Source organism: Dipodomys merriami, unplaced genomic scaffold (assembly GCF_024711535.1).
Source record: "Dipodomys merriami isolate MVZ:Mamm:240054 unplaced genomic scaffold, mDipMer1.0.p SCAF_21, whole genome shotgun sequence".
Lineage (NCBI taxonomy): Eukaryota > Metazoa > Chordata > Mammalia > Rodentia > Heteromyidae > Dipodomys > Dipodomys merriami.
In genome coordinates this window covers 7,485,805-7,509,956 of record NW_027203493.1, presented here as the reverse complement: position 1 = coordinate 7,509,956, position 24,152 = coordinate 7,485,805, and the positions used below count along the sequence as shown (strand labels likewise).

Here is a 24,152-nt window from a genome sequence, read left to right as displayed (position 1 = left end):
AAAAAGTATATGTATATGAACAGATGTCTTTTCTTTTTTTGGGGGGCGTTGGGGGAAGGGTTTGAATTCAAGAGCCTCGGGGCGGTCCCTGAGCTTTTGAGCTCAAAGTTAGTGCTCTACCACTTTGAGCCACGGCTGTATTTCCAGTTTTTTAGTGGCCCCAATTGGAGGCAAGGACTTTTCCTGCCCAGACTGGCTTTGAACCCATGATCCTCAGTTCTCAGTCTGAGTAGCTACGATTAGAGGTGTGAGCCACCTCTAAATATCTGGCTCACATGTTTTCTATATCAGAGTTCCACCCAAGATCTCACTGGTAGAAAAGAGACAGTGAATAAGTTTCATAAATACTGGCCTGTCTCTTCCTTCCATCACTGCTTTTCAGCGTGGCCCTGATCATCACCACAGCACCTCGTTCCCTACCTGGGCTCTCTAGTCCAGTAGACACAACCTCCTCCACATTGCTGCCATTGAGGTTGGCACGGAGGATGCGGTCCAGGGTGACATCAGACCAGAAGACCAGCTCGCGCCGGTGGTGGAAGTCCAGGGCAATGGCATTCTCCAGGTTGTTCAGCAGCAGGGTGTACTCAGAGCGGTGCGGTAGCACCTGCCGGATGTCGATTCGATTGGCAAACAGAAGCACAGGTTCAGGCCCTAGGATAAGGCATAGAAATGTGACCCCATTGAGCTGCAGAGCTGCCAGATTCCCATCAGCATGCCCCCCTAGATCTTCAGCTGATAGTTAGGGCTCCTTCACCACCTGGGCATGCCCCACGCTGCCAGCCATTCCCACCAGAAGAGTGGAAATCTTGTCTACTCCACCCCAGGATAATTTTTGCTTCTTTTTCTTTTTAATCATTATAGTTTTGAATGAGTATCTATTTGTAGTATGAAGGGATTTCATGGTGATATTTCTATACCTGCACATAGTATACTTGACCAAAAATCCACCTCCTAATATAGTCCATTCCTCCTCTCCTTTCTCCCTTTTTCAAACAGTACCTTTACTTAGGGACAAGAAAAACTATTTGTTTTACTATGTTAGACATTCTGTTTCTCTCTCAACAAATCCCTGAGCTCTAAAGCACATGGCGTTCTTCTACTCAGTCGTTGGCCCACACAGCCAAGTGCCAACATCCCTTACCTAGAGCTTTACAGCTGCGCCGGTCAGGTCGTAACTCATAGCCTGTTTCACACCAACACTGGAAGGCTCCTTCACTGTTGGTGCAGCCCTGGCTGCAGTACCCCTCCTCAGCACATTCGTTCACATCTGCAAACATCAGGTAGAGTCAGGAGGTCTCTTCTAGTCATCTTCCCCTCACACCTAACTCCCAGTCTAACTAGCTGCCTTCCTGGCTGCATCCTCAGCCAGGACTTAGTGGAGAGGTTATGTAATAATTGCTTGAGGGCTCGGCAGTCGTCGACATAGTCTAGAATCCCACCTTTGCTACTCTTTAGCTGTGTGACCTCTGGCAAGTTACTTAACCTCTCAGAGCTTCAGTTCCTCCTATCTGTCAAATGGGAGGAATGATCCTTCTAAGAGTTATTGCACTACTAAAACGAGGTCACGGGCATCAGATGTCTGGAGACCCAGCTGTCTCGGTGTTGTCCCTGCCTAGCATCCTGCTCCAAAGTAGGCCCCAGCTCACCTTGGCATGTGCGCCCATCCTCAGTGAGTCGGTAGCCCGTGTGGCAGGTACACTGCACTGCTCCCCGAACCATCTGGCACTTCTGGGCACAGCCGCCGTTGTTAACACTACAGTTTTCTTCACCCGTCCGAGGCCCTATGCCAGCCAAACCAGATTTGGGAGTTAAGCCCAGAATCCACCCCCAGACATGCCAACTTGGCATTTCACCTGGACCACGAAGAACAGCTCCCAAAGTTGCAAGAGTCCCTGGGAAGAATTCCCTTTGAACCGAATGGGTGGGGCTCAGCCACAAATCATGGGCCAGATCTGACCACTGGGGACACTCACGGCAGTTCTGGTGTGGGCTTTCGTCACTGTTGTCACCACAGTCATTGAGCCCGTTGCACAGCTTCCTCTGCCCAATGCAACGCCCGTTCCAACACAGGAATTGGTCAGAGGCACACTGGGGGCTTCCTAGAAAGAGAAAGGAAAGTCAAGTCACCACAGGGCAAAGCTTGGGTCCACAAGAAAGGGGAACCTGTCATTTTCTACGGTGAGCTGGAAACAGATGAGACAAAAGGTGGGAGGGTTGGGAGTATGTAAGGCAGGAAACATCTCAGACAAGAATGGCCAAATGTCTGCTCATTTTCTTCCCTTTACACCACAGTGCATGAGGGATTAAGAGGGAATTTAAAAGGTATGCCAACATGCCAAGTACCACGTGGCATGAGGATACTTCTTCCTCAGTATGCCAGCGAGAGCAGCCACTGATTCTCACAGCCCTGACCGGCCCTGTGTTCTAGACTGTAAGGATGCAGGTCAATGATGCACCTGGATTTAACCCTGGGGCTTGGGTAGGGCAGAAATTATTCAGGCCATGGGAAAGATAGTAATGAAATATCACTTCCATCTAATTGAGAAAATAGCAGTGATTCCCTCTTTTTCCTCGTCTCCCTTATAGGCGAGTATTCTGGGACACCCTGGGAAACGCCACCTGTGTTCTCGCAGTTCTCTTCATCGCTGTTGTCTGCACAGTCATCCTCCCCATCACAGCGCCAGGACAGGCGGACACAGCGGCCTGACTGACAGCGGAACTGTTCAGCTGTGCACATTGAGGTGGCTGGGCAAAGCAAAGGCCGAATGAAAAAGTTAGCCCCACTTCAGGCTGAAACTCCACCCTGCCACTCAAAGCCAGACTTCGGATCAGTACCCAGGTCATTCTTCTTTTCTTCTTTTTGTTTTTGCCGTAATAGGGTTTGAATTCAGGGCTTTTGTGCCTGCTAGGCAGGCAGTCTTCCACTTGAAATAAATCTCCAGCCCTTAGATCATTCTTTTTGACACCAGTGTCAGCTGATCTACCTGGCATCTTTGTGTGAGCCAGAAAAAAAGGTAGCCTTTTCTCAAGACCTTTTCCTGTCACCTATTGGAAAACTGCCAGGCTGTGTATATAAATGTAAGATCTACTGGGGGCTAGGAATGTGGCTTGCCTAGTATGCATGAGGCCCTGGGTTTGATTCCTCAGTACCATGTTAAAAAATAAAAGTAACTTAAAAAAAAATGATGTTATGCAACTGGTATCCCTTTGAGCAGAATACAACCTACACACACTATGCCTGGAGTTTTATCCAATAGATCTTCAAGGTTATTGATAGTGGCCTATTTGGCTCCATAGCTCCTCCCTGTAGTCTGTACCTTTACTTCCTGCCTTTCATGCTATTCCCCTACTTACTGCAGTTGCGCTCATCAGACTGGTCATCACAGTCTGCATCTCCATCACAGCGCCAGCCTGCATTGATGCACAGGCCACTGTCACACATGAACTCCCCAGAGCGGCAGGGCTGGTGGGAGGCTGAGGAAACAAAAGTCTTCTGTCTCTCGCCAGTCTGTGCACAGAGAGCCCCAGAAAGATCTAGCTCCCGCCCCCACTCCTTCACCACCCCTACCCCCAGCTCTTCCTAAGAGAGACTAGGACTCCTGAAACTCCCCCCCTCCAGTGCCTGCCCCAGTTGGCACCTGTGCCTTGCCAGCCTGACTGCCCCTCCTCCCAGCTGGCCAGAGCACTCACAGCAGTCAGACTCGTCCGACCAGTCTCCACAGTCATCATCACCATCACAGTGGTAGATGTCAAGGATACAGCGGCCATAGGCACACTGGAACTCCTCCAGGTTGCAGGGGGGAGCAGGCACTGCAGAGGCTGGAAGGGAGGCAGAGGCAGGGAAGGCCAACACTCAGGCCTGACTCCTCTAAGGGCCCCAAACCTTCAGGCCAGTGGCTTCCTTGAGAGAGTTGTAAATGGGATTCATGTGGCACAACCTCTGATCAATCACAGGTAGATAATCAACCCTCCCCACCTGGGGCTCCAGTTCCCACCCTGGTTCAGCCCAGCAGCCTCTTTTTTTGTTTTTTGGTTTTTTTTTTTTTTTGTTTTTTTTTTTTGTCGGTCGTGGGGCTTGAACTCTGGGCCTGGGCGCTGTCCTTCAGCTCTTCAGCTCAAGGCGAGCGCTCTACCACTTGAGCTACAGCGCCACTTCCGGTTTTCTGGTGGTTTATTGGAGATAGGAGTCTCACGGTCTCTCCTGCCCGGGCTGGCTTTGAACCGCCATCCTCAGATCTCAGCCTCCTGAGTAGCTAGGATTACAGGCGTGAGCCACCAGCGCCCAGCTCTTTTTTTGTTTGTTTGTTTCAGTCCTAGAGCTTGATCTCAAGGTCTGGGTGCTGTCCCTGAGTTTTTTTGTTCAAGGCCAGCAGTCTCTACCACTTGAGCTACAGCTCTACTTTTAGCATTTGGTGGTGGGGGGGGGGGGTGGAGGGGATAGTTAATTGTACATAAGAGGCTCAGTGAGTTTCCTGCCCCCGTTGGCTTTGAACCTTGATCCTCAGATCTCAGCCTCATGAGTGGCTAGGATTACAGGCCTGAGCCACTGGTGCCATACTTCCAACAACTGTGTTTAGGCCATGCTTCTGCAGTTTTCAGCAGTGAAGACTCACTCCTCAGCCTAGTCCTTATCTGAGGAGATGGAGCCCACCATCCTCCCCTCAATCCAGCAGACGAAGATCTGGGGACACTCACGACAGCTTTCCTCATCTGAGCCATCTTTGCAGTCCGTGTCACCATCACAGTACCAGTGTTCAGCAATGCAGCTCCCATCACGGCAGCGGAATTCTTTGTCTGAGCACTTGCGCATGTCTAGAAGGGTGCAATGAGACAACCAACTATATTGAGAGAGCCCCATGGAAACCCCTCTTAACCATCTTCCCTGACTCCCAGTCTCTTGGGCCCTTGGGACCAGAGAATTCTTGGTGGGCCTGGACTGTTCTGCCCTCTAGTCTTCCTCCAGATGTTCCAGATCCCCTGGGGCCAGTTCAAGACTGGGCAGTGTTGGACAATGGCTGCTGTCTCCTTCCAGGGGCCAGCCCCACACCAGGCTCCTACCTTCCTCCCCCTCGGGTACCACTCACCACACTGCTCATCGCTGTTGTCCCCACAGTCATTGTCGCCGTCACAGTGCCACAAGCTGCGGATACAGTAGCCATTCTGGCAGGGGAACTCATCCTCCTCACACTCTCGGGGGGCTGTGGACACAGAGCAGACAGGCTGTGGTAGGCAGAGGGCCCAGTGCCTACAAGCCCCACACAAAGTCTTCCTGAGCAGTCAAGTTGCTCTCTAGGACTCTGCAGGGGATTGGCTTAACTGACCAAGAGAGGAGGTAAAAGGATAGGACAATATCTAAAAATCTACACAGGTTCAGAGTATCACATTCTGATGGGAAATCACCAACAAAGCTTGAGTGAGGGTGTCTGTCTGGGCCCTGCCAACACTCACGACAGTCCTGCTCATCGGAGTCATCTTCACAGTCGTTGTCCCCATCGCACACCCAGGAGCGGCGGATGCACTTGCCATTGTCACAGTGAAAATCCAGAGGGGAACATGTGGGCAGCACTGAGCCCAAGAGAAGAAGGGAAAAGTGAATCTGTCAGACAAGCTACAGTGAGCCAGAAATTCTTTCCTTGTATGCCAGTTCCCAAACCCTCAACCAACCTGCCCCCATCTGTCTTGTAGGCCTTCCTCATGGACTCCTATGCCTGCCTCCAGCAGATGGAGGTGATAAGCAGAAACTACAGCTAAGCTGGGCACTGGTGGCTCTTCTCTATCACTTGAGAGGCTGAGATTGGGAGGATCATGGTTTGAGGCCAGTTGCTGGGCAGAAAAGTTCACAAGACCCCCTTCTCAATCCATAGCTGGGCACGGTAGCACGTGTGTGTGTCATCCCAAGCTATGTGGGTTCCTGAGACCGAGAAGATCAAAATTCCAGGCCAGTCCAGATAGAACCAAACACAAAAGTCCATTTAAATGAAGGGAAGCTGGACATGGTGGTATGCACCTGTGATCCTAGCAATGGAAAGCCTAAAGTAGGCAGACCGGGCAAAAGTGCTCACCTGGGTGGGAAAGTGAGACCCTATCTGAAAAATAACCCGCAAAAGTAGAGCTGGAGGTGTGGCACAAGTAGTAGAGTGCCAGCTGAGGAAGTATATAAGTTTAAACCCCAGAATTGCCAAAAAATGAAGGAAAAAAGGAGTGAAAAACAGAATACAAAGAAAAAGAAAACTATAGCTAGAAACAAGTAGTAGAAGGGAATCATGCCAGGGATCCACAGGGCAATGGAATACCAACTCAGAGAATTCCACGTCACAAAGAAAGCAATAAGAAAAACATGGGCAAGAGAAAGAAGTGTCTTTTTTTTTTCTTTCCTTTTATTCAATGATGATTGACACATCTGGGCTCAATTTCCAGTTCTAGAGCTCATTACTCATCACACTGAGCAAGTCATTTACCTCCTCTGAGTGATAGTCTCTTTGACTATACAATGTGGGTAATTATACTCCACTCATAGAGGTCTTTTGAGATAATGCGTATGAAAGTGCTACATGTAAGTGAAGCATTTATCATTATCACAATTAGCTGAACCAGTTAGGGTTAATCAAGTCTAGGTTGTGGCTTCTTTCTCATTAGACTAATTATCATCATCAGGTGAAGATACTTCAGGTCAGAGACTGTAGCCCTAAACTCAGGCAATGGCATAGGAATGATATATTATTCAAGACAAGACAGTCTGGCCCATCCTCACATCTTATTACACTAGGGAAGAGGGAAATTTAAGTTTTGGGTTTTGTTTGTTTCTTTCGTGGTGATGGCCTGAACTCAGGACCTAGGCACTAGTAGTCCTTGGGCTTTTTTGCTCAAAGTTAGTCTCTGCCACTTGAGTCATAGCTCTGCTTCTAGTTTTTGTTTAAATATATATATATATATATATAATATTTTATTGTTATTATTAAGTTGTTGAGCAAAAAATGCTAAAGAATACTGCCCAGCCCCTAAGTTCAAGCCCCAGGACCAACACCAAACAAAAAATTTTAAAAGAAAAAGAAAAAACAAATCTGTGATTATACATATCAATATAAGAAACATGAAAATAATTCCATCTAAGTATTATATATGAGTTTCAAGATGCACAAAATGTCAATACATATATGTAAACATTTTCATATAAACAGAGATCTTTAAAGGAGACTACTCTATGGTTTTCAGGGTATTTTCTTCCATACTGGTTCAAAGTTTGTCTTATTGGACATATAGCATGACCCATCTAATGGAAATATAGGTGGAGCTGGGCACCAGTGACTCACGCTTATAATCCTAGCTACTCAGGAGGCTGAGATCTGAGGATTGCAGTTCAAAGCCAGCCCAGGCAGGGAAGTCCATGAGACTCTTATCTCCAATTAACCCCCAGAAAACTGGAAGTGGTGCTATGGCTCAAGTGATAGAGCACTAGCCTTGTGCTGAAGAGCTAAGAGACAGTGCCCAGGTCCAGAGTTCAAGCCCTATGACTGATCGAGACATACAGAGACAGAGAGAGATACAGATGGTTTGAGGCACACATACTGGGAGAAACCATGTCTTTATCAATACCTGTCATCCTTGAAAGAGTACAACTCTCTGAGTCTAGTGTATGTATAGAACACTCCATCAGCCTTGTGTTGACCCCAATCCTATGTCCCTCTTCTATCACCTCCCACCATGGCTGCCATAGTACTTACTACATCCATCTTCATCACTGTGGTCCCCACAGTCATTATCTCCATCACATTGCCACTGGGCAGGGATGCAGGTACACTCGCCAAGGGCACTCACTGCACAAGTGAAATGGCTCCGACCACAAGCACACTCAGGGCTGCTGGCTAGGCCTGGGCAGAGGAAAAAGGAACCAATGAGTAGTCAACTCCCACTCAACCAAAGCCCATACCAGGGCAAGGAGCTGTTGCAAACAACACTGTCACCCAGGGAGCCACGTGACCCTGCAAGAATGTGATGATGCCTTCTCACTGCCTCCTAGGTAGAAATAGTCTAAAAGATACCCTCAGTTTTTGCTCACAGGCAGTCCGGGTACCCACATCGTGACAGAATTTTTTACACAGGCTTGGAGAAAAATGATGGCAGAGGGGGAGACAGAGGGGAGATGCTGACAGGTCTCCCTATGTTTCTCTCCAAAACTAGGTTAAGATGTGGATGCTCCTGTCTCTTATCTTTACCTATCCAGGGAAGACAAGAAATAGTGGATTAAAATGCTGTGGCCAGCTGGGTGCTGGTGACTCACACCTGTAATCCTAGCTACTCAGGAGGTTGAGATCTGAGGATTGTGGTGTGAAGCCAGACCAGGCAGGAAAGTCCTTGAGACTCTTATCTCCAATTGGGACCATTAGAAAACTGGAAGTAGAGCTGGGGCTCAAAGTGGTAGAGTGCTAGCCTTGAGCAGAAAAGCTCAGGGACAGCACCCATGCCTTGTGTTCAAGATCCATGACCGACAAAGAAAAAAAAATGCTGAAGCCTCTTAGGGTTAAGGAATCTACATGGGGGTTACAAGCTGGAAGCGACTGGGACACCTCAAGGCAGAATAACTGGGCCCAGCCAGGGCCTTCCTGTGGGACAGGACACAGCTTAGAGGAAGGCTGGCAGACAGCCCCTCCCCCAGCTTCAGCAGCGCGCAGCTGGGCTTCCCTATTGAGCATCAAGCTATCTGCCTGGCCAAGTCCCATGACCGGCTGCTGTGCCCCCTCCCCAGCGTGCCCAGCAGGATGCCCTGTGGATAGCGTGTGAATGGCTCAGTGCCCCAGCTCCAGCCTCAGCTGGAACAAAGGGTTCTGCCAGGGTCACTCTCCCATTCATCTAACCCGCTGGGCTGCTGCAGCTGGGGGAAAGAGAGGGCCAGGCTCAAGGCTCATCTCTCCCCCTAGCTTTCTTGTCCCCTCAGCTGAGCCCTACCCTCAGGCTGGGCTGCACCAGGAAAGGAGTTAGTTCTAAATTGCCACCCTTCTTCCTTTCCTGTTACCTGGCCCAGCTCTCCCCTTAACCATTCATCCTTGCTTTCCATCAGAATGAATGCAAGGAGGGAAGCCCACACCTCTAAGGGTAAGTGTGATGAGCATAAGGCAGAGCTTCTTGACCAGTGATTGATGGATGGAAGGATGGATGGATGGATGGATGGATGGATGGATGGATGGATGGATGATAGGCAACAATATCTGGGGTAAGGGACCATGGAATTCCATTGAATTCTCACTTAAGCTATGGCCTTCCCCTCCTCCATACTCAGTGCCCTAAAAAAGTTGCAAGATTTCCATTTGGGAGGTACAGCACCTCTGCACACCTCACAGGAAGGCCTCGCAAAAATGCAAGCCCATTGCTCCTGTCTCTGCAAGTGCAGGCCAAAGACTTCTTCCTTAGAAGTGGCACCAAAGACCCAGCTATGCCAGCTCCCTTCCTTTCTAGACTGTTTCTGGAACTCTGAAAAGGGTTGAGAGTGTCTCTCAGACCCTGGATGACAAGAGCCTGAGGAACCCTGGCTCAGCTCGCCCCTTTAGGGACCTATGCCAGATTCAACAGCAAAGCAGTTTATGCCATGAGTATCCATAATACACAGACCCTCTTGCTATGGAGGCTGAGAAAAAGGGTAAGGCTAAATCAGTTGGTCTCAGCTGGGGATGATTTTGCCTTTTAGCAGTAGTCAGCAGTGTCTAGTGGCATTCTGGTTGTCATGAGTGGTAGTGCTGCTGGCAACTAATGGGTAGAAGTCAGGGATGCTGCTAGACATTCTACAGTGCATAGGACAGCCTCTCCTTCTCCACCTTTATCCCCTCAATTAGCTGGCTGGAAATGTCAAGAGAGCTGAGAAACATTTAGCCACACACAGCAGGGAGTGAAGATGTGTCTGAGGGAAATTTCAGATAAAAGGCAACTTAGAGCCAGTCTCATACTTGTTTTGTTTTTTTTTTTAGGTCCGGTCATAGGGCTTGAACTCTGGGCCTGGGCGCTGTCCCTCAGCTCTTCAGCTCAAGGCTAGCTCTACCACTTGAGCCACAGCGCCACTTCTGGCTTTTTTCTTATGTGGTGCTGAGGAATCGAACCCAGGGCCTCAGGCATGCAAGGCAAGCGCTCTACCACTGAGCCACCTTCCCAGCCCCAGTCTCATACTTGTAATCCAAGCTACTCAAGAGGATGAAATCTAAGGCTCGTGATTTAAAGCCAGCTAGAGCAGAAAGTGGGACTCTTATCTCCAATTAATCACTAGACAAACCAGAAGTGGAGTTGTGGCTCAAAGTGTTAGAGCATTAACCTTGAGCAAAGATACTTGGACAGCACCCAGGCCCTGAGTTGAAGGCCCAGTACTGGCACAAAAAAAAAAAAAAGAAGAAAAGAAAAAGGCAATTTGGAGATGGTGTGGGTAGCTCACATCTATAATGCCGACTACTCAGGAGACTTAGATCTGAGGATCTAAGAGAGACTTATCTCTAACCAGCAAAAAGCTGGAAGTGTAAGTGTTGCTCAAGTAGAGCTCCAGCATGAACCAAAAAGCCAGCAAGAGAGGGAGGCCCAGGGTGCCAGCACCAAAACAAAAACAAAAACAAGGGGCTGGGAAGGTGGCTCAGTGATAGAGTACTTGCCTTGCATGCATGAAGCCCTGGGTTTGATTCCTCAGCACCACATAAGCAGAAAAAGCCAGCAGTGTCAATCTGGCTTGAGCGCTAGCCTTGAGCTGAAGAGCTGAGGGACAGCGCCCAGGCCCAGAGTTCAGGCCCCATGACCAGCAAAACACACACACACACACACACACACACACACACACACACACACACACACACACACACAAAAAACTAAGACAGAGAGAAGGGAGGAAAAGAGAGAAAACAGGTGGGAAGAAAGCACTGGATATGGATCAGAGAAATCTAGTTCTAGCTGCATAACTTCACACAAGCCATGTAGCTCCTTAAGCCTAGCTTCCTCATTTATTTATTTATTTAAAAAGTAAAGCACTACTAGGAGCTGGTGGCTCATGCCTGTAATCCTAGCTAGGCAAGAGGCTAGGATCTGAGGATCATGGTTCAAAGCCAGCCAGAATAGGAAAGCTTATTAGGCTCTTGTTTCCAATTAACCACAAAAAGCCCTAAGTGGAGCTGTGGTTCAAGAGGTACAGTGCTAGCCTTGAAGCAAAAAGAGCTCATGGAGGGCTGGGAAGGTGGCTCAGTGGTAGAGCGCTTGCCTTGCATGCATGAGGCCCTGGGTTCGATTCCTCAGCACCACATAAGCAAAAAGAAAAAAGCCGGAAGTGGCGCTGTGGCTCAAGTGGTAGAGAGCTAGCCTTGAGCTGAAGAGCTGAGGGACAATGCCCAGGCCCAGAGTTCAGGCCCCATGACTGGACCCCCCCCCAAAAAAAAAAGAGCTCATGGACAGTACCCAGGCCTTGGCACCAAAAAATAAAATAATAAAGTATTGAACTGGAATATAAAGATACTAGAACCCAACCTCGTGCCATGACACACTGAAGATGCTTAATGAATAGAGAATGAGGGTGTGGGAACTAACCTTTTCCAAAAGGCTGAATTTGGGGGAATCTGAGTACCAGGATGGGAAGAACCAGATCAACAGTATCCTGCAGCTAAGCAAAAGAAGGCAGAGAACAGCCCCTGTGTTCCAGGACCCCACCCCCGCCTCTGCTGAGTGATAACAGAAGTCCTGATTTCCTGGTGTAGACTTCAGGAACAAAGCATTTCACCGGGTAGGCATCAAGTTAGTTGCAGGTGGCTGGAAAATCACCACTTCCTGCATGTCAGAGAAACATCTGAAGTCAACGCTGCAGTGAATGAAGGTCAGGCAGCCAGCAGCCAGGCAAACTCTTGACTCAAGCATTCAAACAGGAAGTGGACACTTTATACTCCAAGAGGCCAGCTTTTCTGGACAACTGCTGCCCCTCTGGGGACCCTCAGAGGTAGAATTTTGCCTTTTCATTTCAATCTTGGCAGCTTTTAGCCCTTTTAAAGTAACAGAATGGTAAATGAAGAGAGGAAACAAATGACTGCGGGTGGCAAAACTGCAGTGTTCATTGTAAGAAAGTGTGGAATTAGAATAGTTGGCTGTGCTTCTACCCTGGAAAACTACCTAACCCCACAGACCGGCTCCCCTGACCCCTAGAAGCTTGAAGAGTAAGCCTTTTTACCTAATACAAGTCATTAACATTGGGCTATAGTACATGTTAATAATCTTAGAACCTTCTTGAGAGGTTATCCAGAATCTTACTACTTAACATCTCATCTCCTTCATTCCAGTCATGTTAGTAATCTCTCAGTACTTTCTTTCAAAAGAAGGAAAGGGAAAAAAATGTTCATCTGATGTATAAGACAGACAACCCAATTATACAATAGTCAAGAGATGGCACAGATTCGGGACGCTGAGGGACTAAGATTTAAATCTTGGCATTAACTAATTCTACAATTTTGAGCAAGAAAGCCTCAGTCTGTTTGTCCATAATATAAAAATGGGACAGCGGTACCACCAAAGGATTTGGGGAAGTAACTCAAGCTTAGTAGCACAGGGCTAGCACAACAAAAGTTTCAGCATAATACAACTATCAACTACTGAGTACCTAGCAGGTGGCCTCCAAGTACTTCTCTAAGTGCTTTTCATATGATACATCAATGAATGAATGCTCTCCACAGCCTCAAAAGGTAGCTGTTACTATAATCATCACCGTAAATACAGAACAATGAGAAAGTTAAAGCTTAAGTGAGGAACTAAGGAACTAAGTCACTCAGGAACTAAGGGTTGGGACTAGTACTTATTTTCAGCAGGGTAGGTATACTGCTTCCTTCCCAATAAATGAGGTTGCCATTGTAAGAATCTCTAAAACCCCAAGATTAAGAGGAGTGGGGAGTGGGAGAGGGAGAGAGAAAAGGAGAGGGAAAGGAAGGGAGAGTAATATCAGCTTGTAGGTCTCTCTCCCTTAAGGCATCTCCATTAGCAAATCTGCCGTGAATTTATGAGTCTCAAAACAGTGACTTCTCTTTCAGGTTCCAGCTAAGGTAAAGACCAATTTCCTTTGCCCTGAGGTGAAGTAGTAAAGCCAGGGAAGTCTGGAGTCCTACCCCCTTTGAAGCTTTTGAACCAAGTTCCATTGTTCCAGGAAGAAACAAGGATTTTGACAACAAATATATTACATGTCACAGTTCCTCTTTTACAGTTGGCAAGCTACTTTGGCATATGCACTTGCAGTCTCCTTTAATCATGACAATAACTGAGCAGTTCCTGTGGTGCCAACTGAAATAGGTAATGTCCCCAGCTTTGACCATGATCAGTCAAGTGTGAGGCACACAGGAGAACTAGAAAGGAAACCTCATTCTGACTCTTAGACCAGCATTCTTCTCAGTGTGATTTCAGAAGCCAGACTTCCAATATACTTGGCAGGTCACATGAATGCACACTCAAGTGTCTACTGGCAATGTGCTCTGCCACCCCCAGGAATGCTTAGCTGAAGGTGGCTTACACCTGACAACATGAAGACACACAATGGATGTGAGACCCAGTTACAGAGCAGTTTTCTAGAGCTGAATCAGAGACGGCTTAAGAAGTGCCCTGAAGCTGGACGCTGGGGGCTCAGGCTTGTAATCCTAGCTACTCAGGAGGCTGAGATCTGAGGCTCACAGTTCAAAGCCAGCCTGAGCAGGAAACTCCGTGAGACTCCTATCTCCAATAAACAGATCAAACAAGCTAGAAGTGGTGCTGTGGCCTTAAAGTGAAAGAAGCTGAGGGACAGCACCCAAGCCCCAGGAACAACAACAACAACAAAAGTGCCCTGAGCATGTTGAGTGAAGAAGACATTGGGATTACAATGGGAAAGGGAGAAGTCAGCATCAGTACTCACATGAATAAAGTCTGTCTTCTTTTTCTTTTTGTGCTAGTATTGGGGCTTCCCCCTTCACTTGACATTTTTTATTCAAGGCTGGCTCTTTTACCAGTTGAGCTACGCTTCCACTTCTGTCATTTTTTCAAAAGGATCTTCAATAGCATAATTAGCACATATCAGTTGTATTGGAGATAGGATCATTATGACATTTCTATACATACCATATATTCCCTCCTCTCAATGGTGGGATTTGAACCCAGGGCCTCACCCATGCCAGGTAAGTACTCAACCACTGGGCTACACCTCCAAACCTCTGTGTGTGTGTGTGTGTGTGTGTGTGTGTGTGTGTGTGTGTGTGTGCGCGCGTCAGTTCTGGATCTTGAGCTCTAGGCTGGAGTGTTGTCCCTGAGCTCTTCTCAAGGCTAGCGCTCTACTGCTTGAGCCATAGCACTACTTCCGGTTTTCTGGCGGTTAATTGAAGATAAGAGTTTCACAGACTTTCCTGCCCTGGCTGGCTTTGAAACACAACCCTCAGATCTCAGCCCTCTGAGTAACTAGTATTACAGGCGTGAGCCACCGGCGCCTGGTGATTTCAGCTTCTTGAGCAGTCCTGTCAGAAACATTTCTCTCATTGAAGGGGACATCCATGAAGCAGGATAACACCAACAAAACCGAAATGTGTGATCACATGGGAATGTGATAGTGAGCATCATTTAAAAGATACCCCGAGCCTGGCGAGATCCAAACAGCCATTTTGTGAAACATCAGTAGCAGTACAAAAAAAAGGGGGAGGTGCGGCTAGAAAGTAAACTCTTTCCTGACACCTGTACACCCAAGGCCCAGGCTGAGTTGGAAGCCCCTGCTCTGTACTGTTAGCTTCTTGGCAGTTGGAATTGTGTGATATTCACAGTGTATGTTCAATGCTTGGCATGTATTAGATGATGGATACAGGTTTGTTAGTCTTGTTAAGAGCTGGAGATGAAGGAGGACGGACACAAAATACAGACATGTTTTAACTAACCAGCACTCAAGAGAACTTAAGTGTTTTCCAGGTACCTTCCCAGCTGTATCTAGGCAAAGTTTATTCCCTTCTCCTTACTGTACACTCCAGCCATGAAATTGACATATCACAATTCAAATTATTTCTGTCCCACAATTTTTTTTAAATTGTTAGTTGTGGGGCTTGAACTCAAGGTGCTGACCCTGAGCCCTTTTACCTCAAGGCTAGTGCTCTACCACTCTGAGCCACAGCTCCACTTCCAGGTTTTAATTGGAGATAAGTCTCACGGGCCAGGCGCTGTTGGCTCACACCTGTAATCCTAGCTACTTAGGAGGCTGAGATTTGAGGATCATAGTTCAAAGCCAGCCCAGGCAGGAAAGTTTGTGAGACTCTTATCTCCAATTAATCACCAGAAAACCAGAAGTGGCTCAAATGGTAGCGTGCTAGTCTAGAGCTGAAGAGCTCAGGGACAGCACCCAGGCCCAGAGTTCAAGCTCCACAACTGACCAAAAAAAAAAAAAAAAAAAAGGCCCTTATGGGACTTCCCTGTCCAGACTGGCTTTGAACCACAATCCTCAGCCTTCTGAGCAGCTAAGATTACAGGCATGAGCCACCAGCACCTGGTCATTCATGGTCCTTTTTATCCCTCTTATTTCTAGTGGCCAGTATTGCTACATTCCTGTCTTATAGATGGGAAACTGAGGCAGTTTGCCACTGAGTACTATACCATCATTTGAGCCCAGAGCCTAATATGGGAACCTCCCAATCCACCTCTGTAGGCTAGAAAAATCTAACTCCTTTCCATTTTCAGTCATCTTCTTAGGGTATCCCAATACATATGGAAATTACTTTTTAAGCACTTTTTAAAAAAATTCCCAGCAAATGTGGTTTGTTGCTCCCTGCAGCCACATGTTACCGGGTGGACCTTGTTTTGAGATGCAGAGAAGAGGAAAGCAGCAATTTTGAGCAGCCCTTGTCAGAGCAAGCCATACCCAAACCCTTGTGAGATCTACCTTTCTAGGATAATTCTGAGGACTTGTATAGGAACATCCTTGTATCATAGCTGCAGTGTTGGGTCAAGAAATAGGATGAAATCAGACAGTAAAGTTAACAACAACACGAATAATAGCATCTGTTTACTATGAACTTGACACATTATTTCATTTAAACCTCTCAGCAACCCAATGAAACAGGCTAGCACTGCCTGCTCCTGAAAGAAAAAAAGAAAGAAAGAAAGAAAGGAAGGAAGGAAGAAAGAAAAAAGAAAGGCTTTCTCTGTATAAAAATGGAAAGAGAGCCAGGCTTAGTGGCACAAGCCTGTTATTCCAAGAGGCATATCAGAAGAAAAGTAGGATCTCAAATTTGAAGCCAACCTGGACTACATGCACATGAAGTTCTAGGCCAGCATGAACTACATAGTGAGACCTATTTTAAACAAATAAACAAGAGCAGGTGGGACCAGAAATCACATGTCTGATATGTCCCTTATCAGAGGGTCCACTAAAATCAGAGAATGTTGTAAAGAGTAAATGTGTATACACTAAATGTTTTTTATAGTGCCAAATACAGTAAAACTCATTTAAAAAAAATAGGCTGGGAAGGTGGCTCAGTGGTAGATGGCTTGCCTTGTATGCATGAGGCCCTGGGTTCGATTCCTCAGCACCACATAAGTAGAAAAACCTGGAAGTGGTGCTGTGGCTCAAAGTGGTAGAGTGCTAGCCTTGAGCTGAAGAGCTGAGGGACAGCGCCCAGGCCCAGAGTTCAGGCCCCACAACCAAAAAAAAAAAAAAAAAAAAAGCTAACCGCCCCCAAAGTTCATTGGTATCTTTTAGACTCTATGTCTCAGATTGTGGAGGGAAAAATGAAAAAGGTCACCAGAGAAGATTACTCCTAGAAGAACAGAAATTCTCATTTGAGGGAGACACATTTTAACATGTTAGAGCCCCTCTCTTTTAGAGCCTCTCTCTTTTACTGCATTCTCTAAGCCTGCAGTTAGAAATTTCTTGCTTAAATGGTCTGGGGAAGGTGGAAAGAGGAGGGAGACCCTCTTTATTTGACAGATCTGCCACCACTATTTGGTTTTGTAAGAAGGCTGTAGTCAGCTGGGTGGTGCTTAGATACTCAAGAGGCTAAGAATCATGGTTCAAAGCCAGCTGGAGCAGAAAAGTCCATGAGACGCTTATCTCCACTTAACCATCAAAAAGTTGGAAGAGGAGATCTGGCTCACGTAGTAGAGTGCGAGCCTTGAGAAAAAAAAATCTAAGGGACAGCACCTAAGTCCTAAGTTCAAGCCCCAGTATATTGGTACAAAAAAGATGGAAAAAGAAAGAGCCAGGTACCAGTGGCTCATGCTTGTAAGCCTACTCAGGAGGCTGAGATTTGAGGATGACAGTTCAAAGCCAGCTGGGGTAGGAAAACCCATGAGACTCTTATTTCCAATTAACTACCAGAAAACTGGAAGTGGAGCTGTGGCTCAAAATGGTAAAGGGCTAGCCTTGAACAAAAGAGCTGGGGGACAGCACCCAGGTCCTGAGTTCCAACCCCATGACTGACAGAAAAAGAAAAAGAAAAGAAAGAGAAGGAAAAGAGTAACAGAAAACTATGCTCAACCCAACAGAGAAACTGTCTCTTGCCCTCCTCCATGTCCACTAAATGGTGGCGGTAGAGCACTCAGGCTAGGGCCACAGGAGGGAACACAGGACACAACCCCCAACTCCCACCCCTGCTGAGTTTAGAGATACCTACAAACTACTCAGATTTTTTTTTTGTTACATGCTAATCAGGTGTCTCTCACAACAGTCTACTCTCTTACCTTCCTGGCTCTCCCCAGGCTAGACAAGGGGAGGGTCCCTCTCCCCTACACCCACAAAAATGCTACTGACTGGAGCCTGGAGCTTCCAGACTCCAGAAAAAACTCCGGTGATAAATTATGCAGCAGCACCTTTGTGTCCCTGCCTCTCAGCCAGATGGGAGGTTTGCTCCCCGTCTTTTGTTTCCGGCTTGGCTCACAGCTCAGATCCTGGGCTCAGCCCAGAGGTGAAGGGGAGCTCCCCCAGGCCAAGTCAGGGCTTGTAAGCAAGTCTCAGCCAGGCTTTTCCCAGCTGGGTCTCTGGCAGGGCCCCTCCTTACTCCCTCTCACCTGAATGATGGGGGGGCGGGGGAGACTCTGAAAGTCCCATTATGCATAGGGAAGCTGGGCATCAGAGAATGCTGACAAGCCACTCATCTGAGCATGAACAAGAATGCCTATGTGCACTGAAAGAATGGAGTCTGCTCCGATGGGTCTAAATCAAGAACACAGGATGGAAAATAGACTCAAGGGATGTCCAGAAAGCTAGAGAATCAGCTCCTTTTGAACGGCTGCTCTGGGTTACGGTCAACTTTCCCCAGCTCCCAGAAACATCACATCACTGGCACCAACTTAAAAAGAAGAAACAAAGAGACAACAGGGGTCAAACTTTGGGGTGGAGAAGCTGGAGGGGGGGGGAAGGCTAGGGTGAGTCTGGAGCTAAAGTCCTGCATCAATTATTCCTATACTCTGACAGGACTCCTGATTGAAGACAGTAGTTGTGAAGGGAGAAGGCTGCAAACAGCCCAGCCCCCAAATTGAGGCAATTACTACCTTATGGGGCCTGACTCCCTGCTCAGGTCAGTGGGAGGGAGAGTTTGGAATTCTAAACTGTCCCAGCTACAACAGACATCAGCTAGCATCTCTCACCTCAGGGTCACAGCAGTCTTAGGGTGAGAGATTGCAGAGCATCAGACCAGTCAAGTGGCAGAAGAAAGCTCCATTCCATCTCCCAGACTTTTCTCAGGAGAACTCTGGCAAAGTCTTCCTGGAGTCATATTATAGCAAAAACGAACGAACGAATGAATGAATGAAGAAAGAAAGAAAGAAAGAAAGAGAGAGAGAGAGAGAGAGAAAGAAAGAAAGAAAGAAAGAAAGAGAGAGAGAGAGAGAGAAAGAAAAAGGGAGAGAGGGAGGGAGGGAAGGAGGGAGGGAGGGAGGGAGGGAAGGAAAAGGAAAACTGCTAGAAAATGTGGACAGGCAGCTGTGCTTAGGTTTCATGAGGTTTGGGGTGGGGAAGAGCAAGATATTTCAAACAGATAAGCAAAAAACAAAACAAGGGCTGGGAAGGTGGCTCAGAGGTAGAGCACTTGCCTTGCATGCTTGAGGCCCTGGGTTCAATTCCTCAGCACCACATAAGCAAAAAAAAAAAAAAGAGAGAGAAAAAAAAAAAAAAACAAAGACACAGACTGAAATGAATGAAGAACCAAGCCTCATCCAACTGTAATCAGGCCTGTAATCCTCACTACTTGCCCCTAATCAGCTACTCAGGGAGCTGAGAGCTAACAACCAACCACAGCTGGAAGCTTGCCTGGGAAGAAAAATCCTCCATAAGGCTCAAAAACAGCTAGCAAAAAGCAGGACTGGGCCAAGTGCCAATGGCTCACATCTGTAATCCTAGCTACTCAGGAGGCTGAGATCTAAGGATCACAGTTCAAAGCCAGGCTGGGCAGGAATGCCTATGAAACTCTCATCTCCAATAAACAACCAGAAAGCCGGAAGTGGCACTGTGGCTCAAGTGGTAGAGCACTTTCCTTGAGCTGAAGAGCTGAGGGACAACACCCAGGCCCAGAGTTCAAGACCCACACCGACAAAATAAAAGCAGGATTAGACACATGACTCAAGTGCTAGAGCACCAGTTGTAGGCTTACCAGTTGTAAGCAAGAAAGCCAAGAAAGAGCATGAAGCCCAGAGTTCAAGTCCCAGCATTAAAACAAAACAAAAAACCTAAGCCTTCATTTTAGCACATTGTAATTATTTGTTTATCAGGTTTCCCATAGTCCCAAGGCAAGAGCAGTTATGATCCATTTATGCAACATGGCTAATGAGCGGTTAAGTGTCAACTGAGCTATAGTAAGAATATGGTTAATTGTCAGGCTCTGTGCTAAATAGTTTAAACATAACTATTATCTCTTTTTGTTTTTCACAGCCTTCAGAGGTAGAGATTTATTATGATTCCCCTCCCCTGACCCACATAATAATTTCCAGATAAGGACCCTTGAAGTCTGGTGAGATTTGGTGTTTTATGCTGGGTCACCAAGAAGCGCCCAATGCCAAGATTCAAACCCAGGTCTGCCTGCATTTCATTACTAAGCTGTGTCAGTAATGATTGGTGTTTAACAAATGTGTGCTTGCTGAATGAATGAACAACTGCACGGGTGCAGAGCCCAGCTTTGGGAATGCTCATGAGAGTACTGGGAGAGAAAGCCTGATCCTGCCAGCTCTAAGCTGGATGGAGGACAGCAAGCATAGGCCATCACCAAAGCTATTTATAGGGTAAAACTCAGGCTCTGCCAGCCAACCAGTCTTCCTTGGGACATTGAATCCCACCAGACTGAGAATGGGGGAAAAGGCTTCTGCTGTTGAAGATGAGAGGGCAAACAGGACACAGTCTGAGACTCAGATGCCCCATGCCCAGGAGACTGTGACCAAATGTGGCTATAATGAGTCACAGAATGTAAAGGGTTAGTGGCCTAGACCAGGCTAACAGACCTAGCTGACAGAGAACATACAACTCTAAACAGGAGATATGTCCAATCAAATAAAGGACACTCTACTTCTTAAGTAGTCCCTGAATTTTCAGTTCTCATTCAAGAATTCCCCAGTATTCAGTTTTCCCCCCATCTCCCTTCTTCACGATCAAAACTAAAGTTGAAGCAGTTGAAAAAGGGAGGAAAGTGCTATAAAACACTCTGTCTTATGTTACCCCATGTTCTTTACTGGGCCATATAATGAACATGTCCAATGTGCTCTCGGTCAGAGATAGCCAGACTTGATTCCCTTGCACCTGTCATTCTTAATACCGTGTGCCAGTCCCAAAGATGTTATCTGATATCCAACAGGGGACAGAAGAGGAAATCCAAAATCAGTGGCGAGCCAAGCATCCTTCACAAGTGCAAGAGATCAGGGACAAGGTCATGCAAATACCAGGACAACCATCAAAACAGCCAGAGGGAAAGGAGACCAGTTTCAGCTCAACCCTTCGGCACTCATCCTCACAGACATCTTTTTCTTGCTTTTTTTTTTTTAATCTTTGTCAAGGTTCCTGAGTAGAAATTCCATCCCCCCCCCACTTACCTGGAAGAAACCTCCAGGACAACAGTTTCCATTCTTCAAATATCCATAAACCTCAGGATGAAAGTAATCATGGCTATTAAGTTTCCTTCCCAAATCTTTTAAGGGTGGAGTGTTATATTGGCTGGAATGAAACTTAGAAGCTATAGAAAAAGCCCTAAGGACTAGCAAAACCCAAATAAACACCTTAAACTTTAGTGTCTTGAATTCACTCCTAGACGAAGTCAAGTCTGTCTAAGTAATTCATAACTACAAGTACAGAACTATGGTCTCTCGGTACCCCTGGAACTTAGTGTCAGGGATCCTCATGGTAGTATTTTTGGTGTAGATTCCAGGTTCTGCAACTGCTCAGTCACACCGTGAATCTGTCCTTTCCATGTCTCCAAGGATAGCTCAGCAATCAAGCCAAGCAAAGTGCAAATCTCCCTGCCTCTGCTTACCCTGTGTGCACAGAAAATTTCCAAATGTATTAATTTCTTATATTTAATTTTTTCCATGCATAAAAGAACTTGGAGGAGTCACCAAGTACCCCCTTCCATCTTTTTTCTGTGAAGCATTAAAAATCCACAATTCTCTATCCCCATTCTCCTGGCCTCCCCCCTTCTCCATCCTGAGTCTATATGGATGTAACGTATGCAGTTTTGACAGCTCTGGAGCAGTAAAAATTCTCTTGGCTAAGGCTCAGCCCGGAACCTTCCAGCTCCCCCTTCCCCAGGGCAGAAGGCGACAATCTCCACTCTGGCTTTGTTGGTATCCGTTTTAGCATTTTTCCCCCCTTTCCTTTCCCCAATGCTTTGCCATTTCCCTTGATCTTTTTCAAAACTTCCTCCAGGGGGCCAAGAGGAAAGTTCCATCCCCTTCCCTTACAGCCTGAAAGAAAGGGGAGGGGGAGGAGAACACCCCCCCCCAAAAAAAGCATAGCTGTCCCTTTAAGGGGCCCATGTGGTGGGAAGAACAGCAACATTCCTACCCCAGTAGGGCCGCTGTCCCAACACGCCGAAGAGGCCACAAATAACCTAGGAGAGTCGGGGAGGGGGGTGGGAGGGGGGAGCAGGGAACGGAGAGGCTACTACTTGGAAAAAGCCATGGGGAGAGGGAGAGGAGGACCTACGGATAAAGAACAGACAAGAGAACACGGTTTTGGATTCGGGAGCTAAAACAAATCTTACTTAGGGGGCGAAAAAAAAGTGCCCAGACGGCACCACCACATCTTGCCAGGCAAGTTCCGAAATCTGCAGTTTTCACACGAGCTCCTCTAGGTTAAAGACCCCCACCTCCATTCTGAACCCCACCACCACCACCACCCCATCCGCGCTGCGAGATGGAGAGATTTCCTCCCACCACACACACGCGCGCGCGCACACACACACGTGGAAAAGCGGTGGGTGCGAATGAGTGGGGTTCAAAGACCAACTTGATCTTAGGGGGGGCACGCAGATTTAAGGGAGGCAGCTGCTAATGTCAACTGGGGCGCAACCTACGATCACGACTGCGGAGAAAATCGGACCCTCTGGAGCTTTCAGCACACACAACAGTTGTGTCTGGGCACCGAACACGTTATTAATAAGGAGCAGATGAAGCATCAACCCTGCTGCCATCCGCCCGGCTCCTGCCCGCGGGCCTCCGGGCTCAGAGCCCCACCGCGCCCCCCCCCCCCCCCCGGCTGCCTTCCGAAGTTCAGCAATGCCCGTCCTCCTCCCCCTCCCCCCTCCCGCTCCGGCCCCTTACACTGGCCAGGATTGATCTGCACGAGCCTTCCTACAGTTTCTTTCCCTAGTTCCTCCAAAACCCCTTTTCCAGCCCGGTCCAGCCAACCCCCCCACCCCCCCCCCCACACACACACCCGCCCTCCAACACACACCTCACCCCTCCCCTGGGGAGGATCCGGGGGCAGGAAGCTGATTGGCCGCAGCCAGGAGAGGGAACCCAAAACACCACTAAGGACAAGACGCCGCGGAGTCACCGGTGCCCCAAGACCCTCCGTGAGGGCCAGGTGGAGTCCGAGGAATTGTTCCCCGAGTAGAGATTCCCCGGGACAATGGGGGGGGGGCTGCCCGCGATCCACCCGAGACCCACCCCACCCCCCACCCAGTCCCGAGAATATCTGCCTTCACGATCATCCTCGCCGCCTCCCTTTCTTTACACACATTCGTCTGCACCAAGGACTCAGGCTCGCTCTTAACCTGAAAGGGAAGAAGCCCCCCAGCTCTTTAAAGAGCAGCAAGCGGGGGGAGGGGGCGAGTTCGCGCCCTGGGAGCTTACCGGACCCGGACCCGATCGAAGCCCGGGTGGATTCCTCCCGTACCGTCCTCTTTCGCACTGGAGGGGTTGGGGCGGGGGGCTGCCAGTCCCTCCTCCCCCTCCCACCCCCCCACCAATCCCCGGCACACTCCCGGCTTGCAGAGAGCGCGAGGAGGGTCTCAGGCCCCAGCCTGCGTCCTCCGGTTTCGAGGGAAGCGGATCCCGCAGCGATCGAACCCAGGGACAAACTTTTCCCGGTGGGCCGGTGGGCGCGGCGACGCCGCTTACCGTGTGCGCAGAGCAGGGCGCCCAGCAGCAGCAGCAGCAGCAGCGCGCCCCACGGCCGCCTCATGGTGCCTCGGCCGCCGCCGGCGCTCCCTGCCGGCCGGGGGTCCCGCCGGCTCCCGCGGGACGGCGTGGTGCTGGGAGTCAGCCGAGGGTCCCCGGTGGGGAAGCGGTCCCGGGTCCACCGCGCCCGGTGCGCCCCGCGAGTCGCCCTCCGGACGCCGCTGCCTCCAGTGCTGCCAGAGCTCAAGCTGCCCCGCCAGGGGATCGGGAGAGGGGGGTGTCCCGGGCCCGGCCGCCCCGCCCCCCGCGCCGCAGCCCCCGCCACCGCCACCGCGCCGCAGCCCCGCCCCCAGCGCTGGCCCGGCCCCTTCCCGCCCTGCGCCCCCGCCCCCCCATCCTGGGGACCCCCCCCCGCGCCTGAGAGGGCCCAACTCCTTCCTACGCCGCCCCCACATTCCTAGCCTTGGAGAGAGACCCCCCCCTCGGTCCCCATTACTACTACTCCAGTGTCCCTCACTTTCAGAGTAAATAGTCCTAGCGACAACTCTCTAGGCTGGCTCACACGAACAGCAATCCAAGGGGAGCATCGGGGCTGACCCGAGTCGCCAGGACGTGACCTCGGCCCC

General features: G+C 48.7%; 1 protein-coding gene and 1 long non-coding RNA gene across 3 annotated transcripts in view; one reads left to right on the top strand and one right to left on the bottom strand.

The window, feature by feature from the left end:
- Window positions 1–2,669, top strand: part of LOC138833928 (uncharacterized) — a 49,576-nt gene extending 46,907 nt beyond the window's left edge. Inside the window, exon 3 of the long non-coding RNA XR_011373973.1 lies at window positions 2,587–2,669. This is a non-coding gene — a long non-coding RNA (uncharacterized lncRNA). The remainder of the gene's footprint in view (window positions 1–2,586) is intronic.
- Lrp4 (LDL receptor related protein 4) overlaps window positions 1–23,676 on the bottom strand; it is a 58,842-nt gene extending 35,166 nt beyond the window's left edge. Inside the window, exons 1-12 of one of the 2 annotated variants that reach the window (XM_070032426.1) lie at window positions 23,527–23,676; window positions 7,722–7,868; window positions 5,449–5,565; window positions 5,085–5,198; window positions 4,696–4,812; window positions 3,691–3,819; window positions 3,355–3,474; window positions 2,620–2,745; window positions 1,974–2,099; window positions 1,647–1,781; window positions 1,142–1,267; window positions 421–651 (exon numbers count right to left, since the gene is read on the bottom strand). In XM_070032426.1, coding sequence (XP_069888527.1) covers window positions 421–651; window positions 1,142–1,267; window positions 1,647–1,781; window positions 1,974–2,099; window positions 2,620–2,745; window positions 3,355–3,474; window positions 3,691–3,819; window positions 4,696–4,812; window positions 5,085–5,198; window positions 5,449–5,565; window positions 7,722–7,868; window positions 23,527–23,590 — 1,552 coding nt within the window. In that variant the 5' untranslated portion in view covers window positions 23,591–23,676. The remainder of the gene's footprint in view (window positions 1–420; window positions 652–1,141; window positions 1,268–1,646; window positions 1,782–1,973; window positions 2,100–2,619; window positions 2,746–3,354; window positions 3,475–3,690; window positions 3,820–4,695; window positions 4,813–5,084; window positions 5,199–5,448; window positions 5,566–7,721; window positions 7,869–23,526) is intronic. The other variant, XM_070032427.1, reaches the window with a different exon arrangement.
- Between the last annotated feature and the right edge of the window lie 476 nt (window positions 23,677–24,152).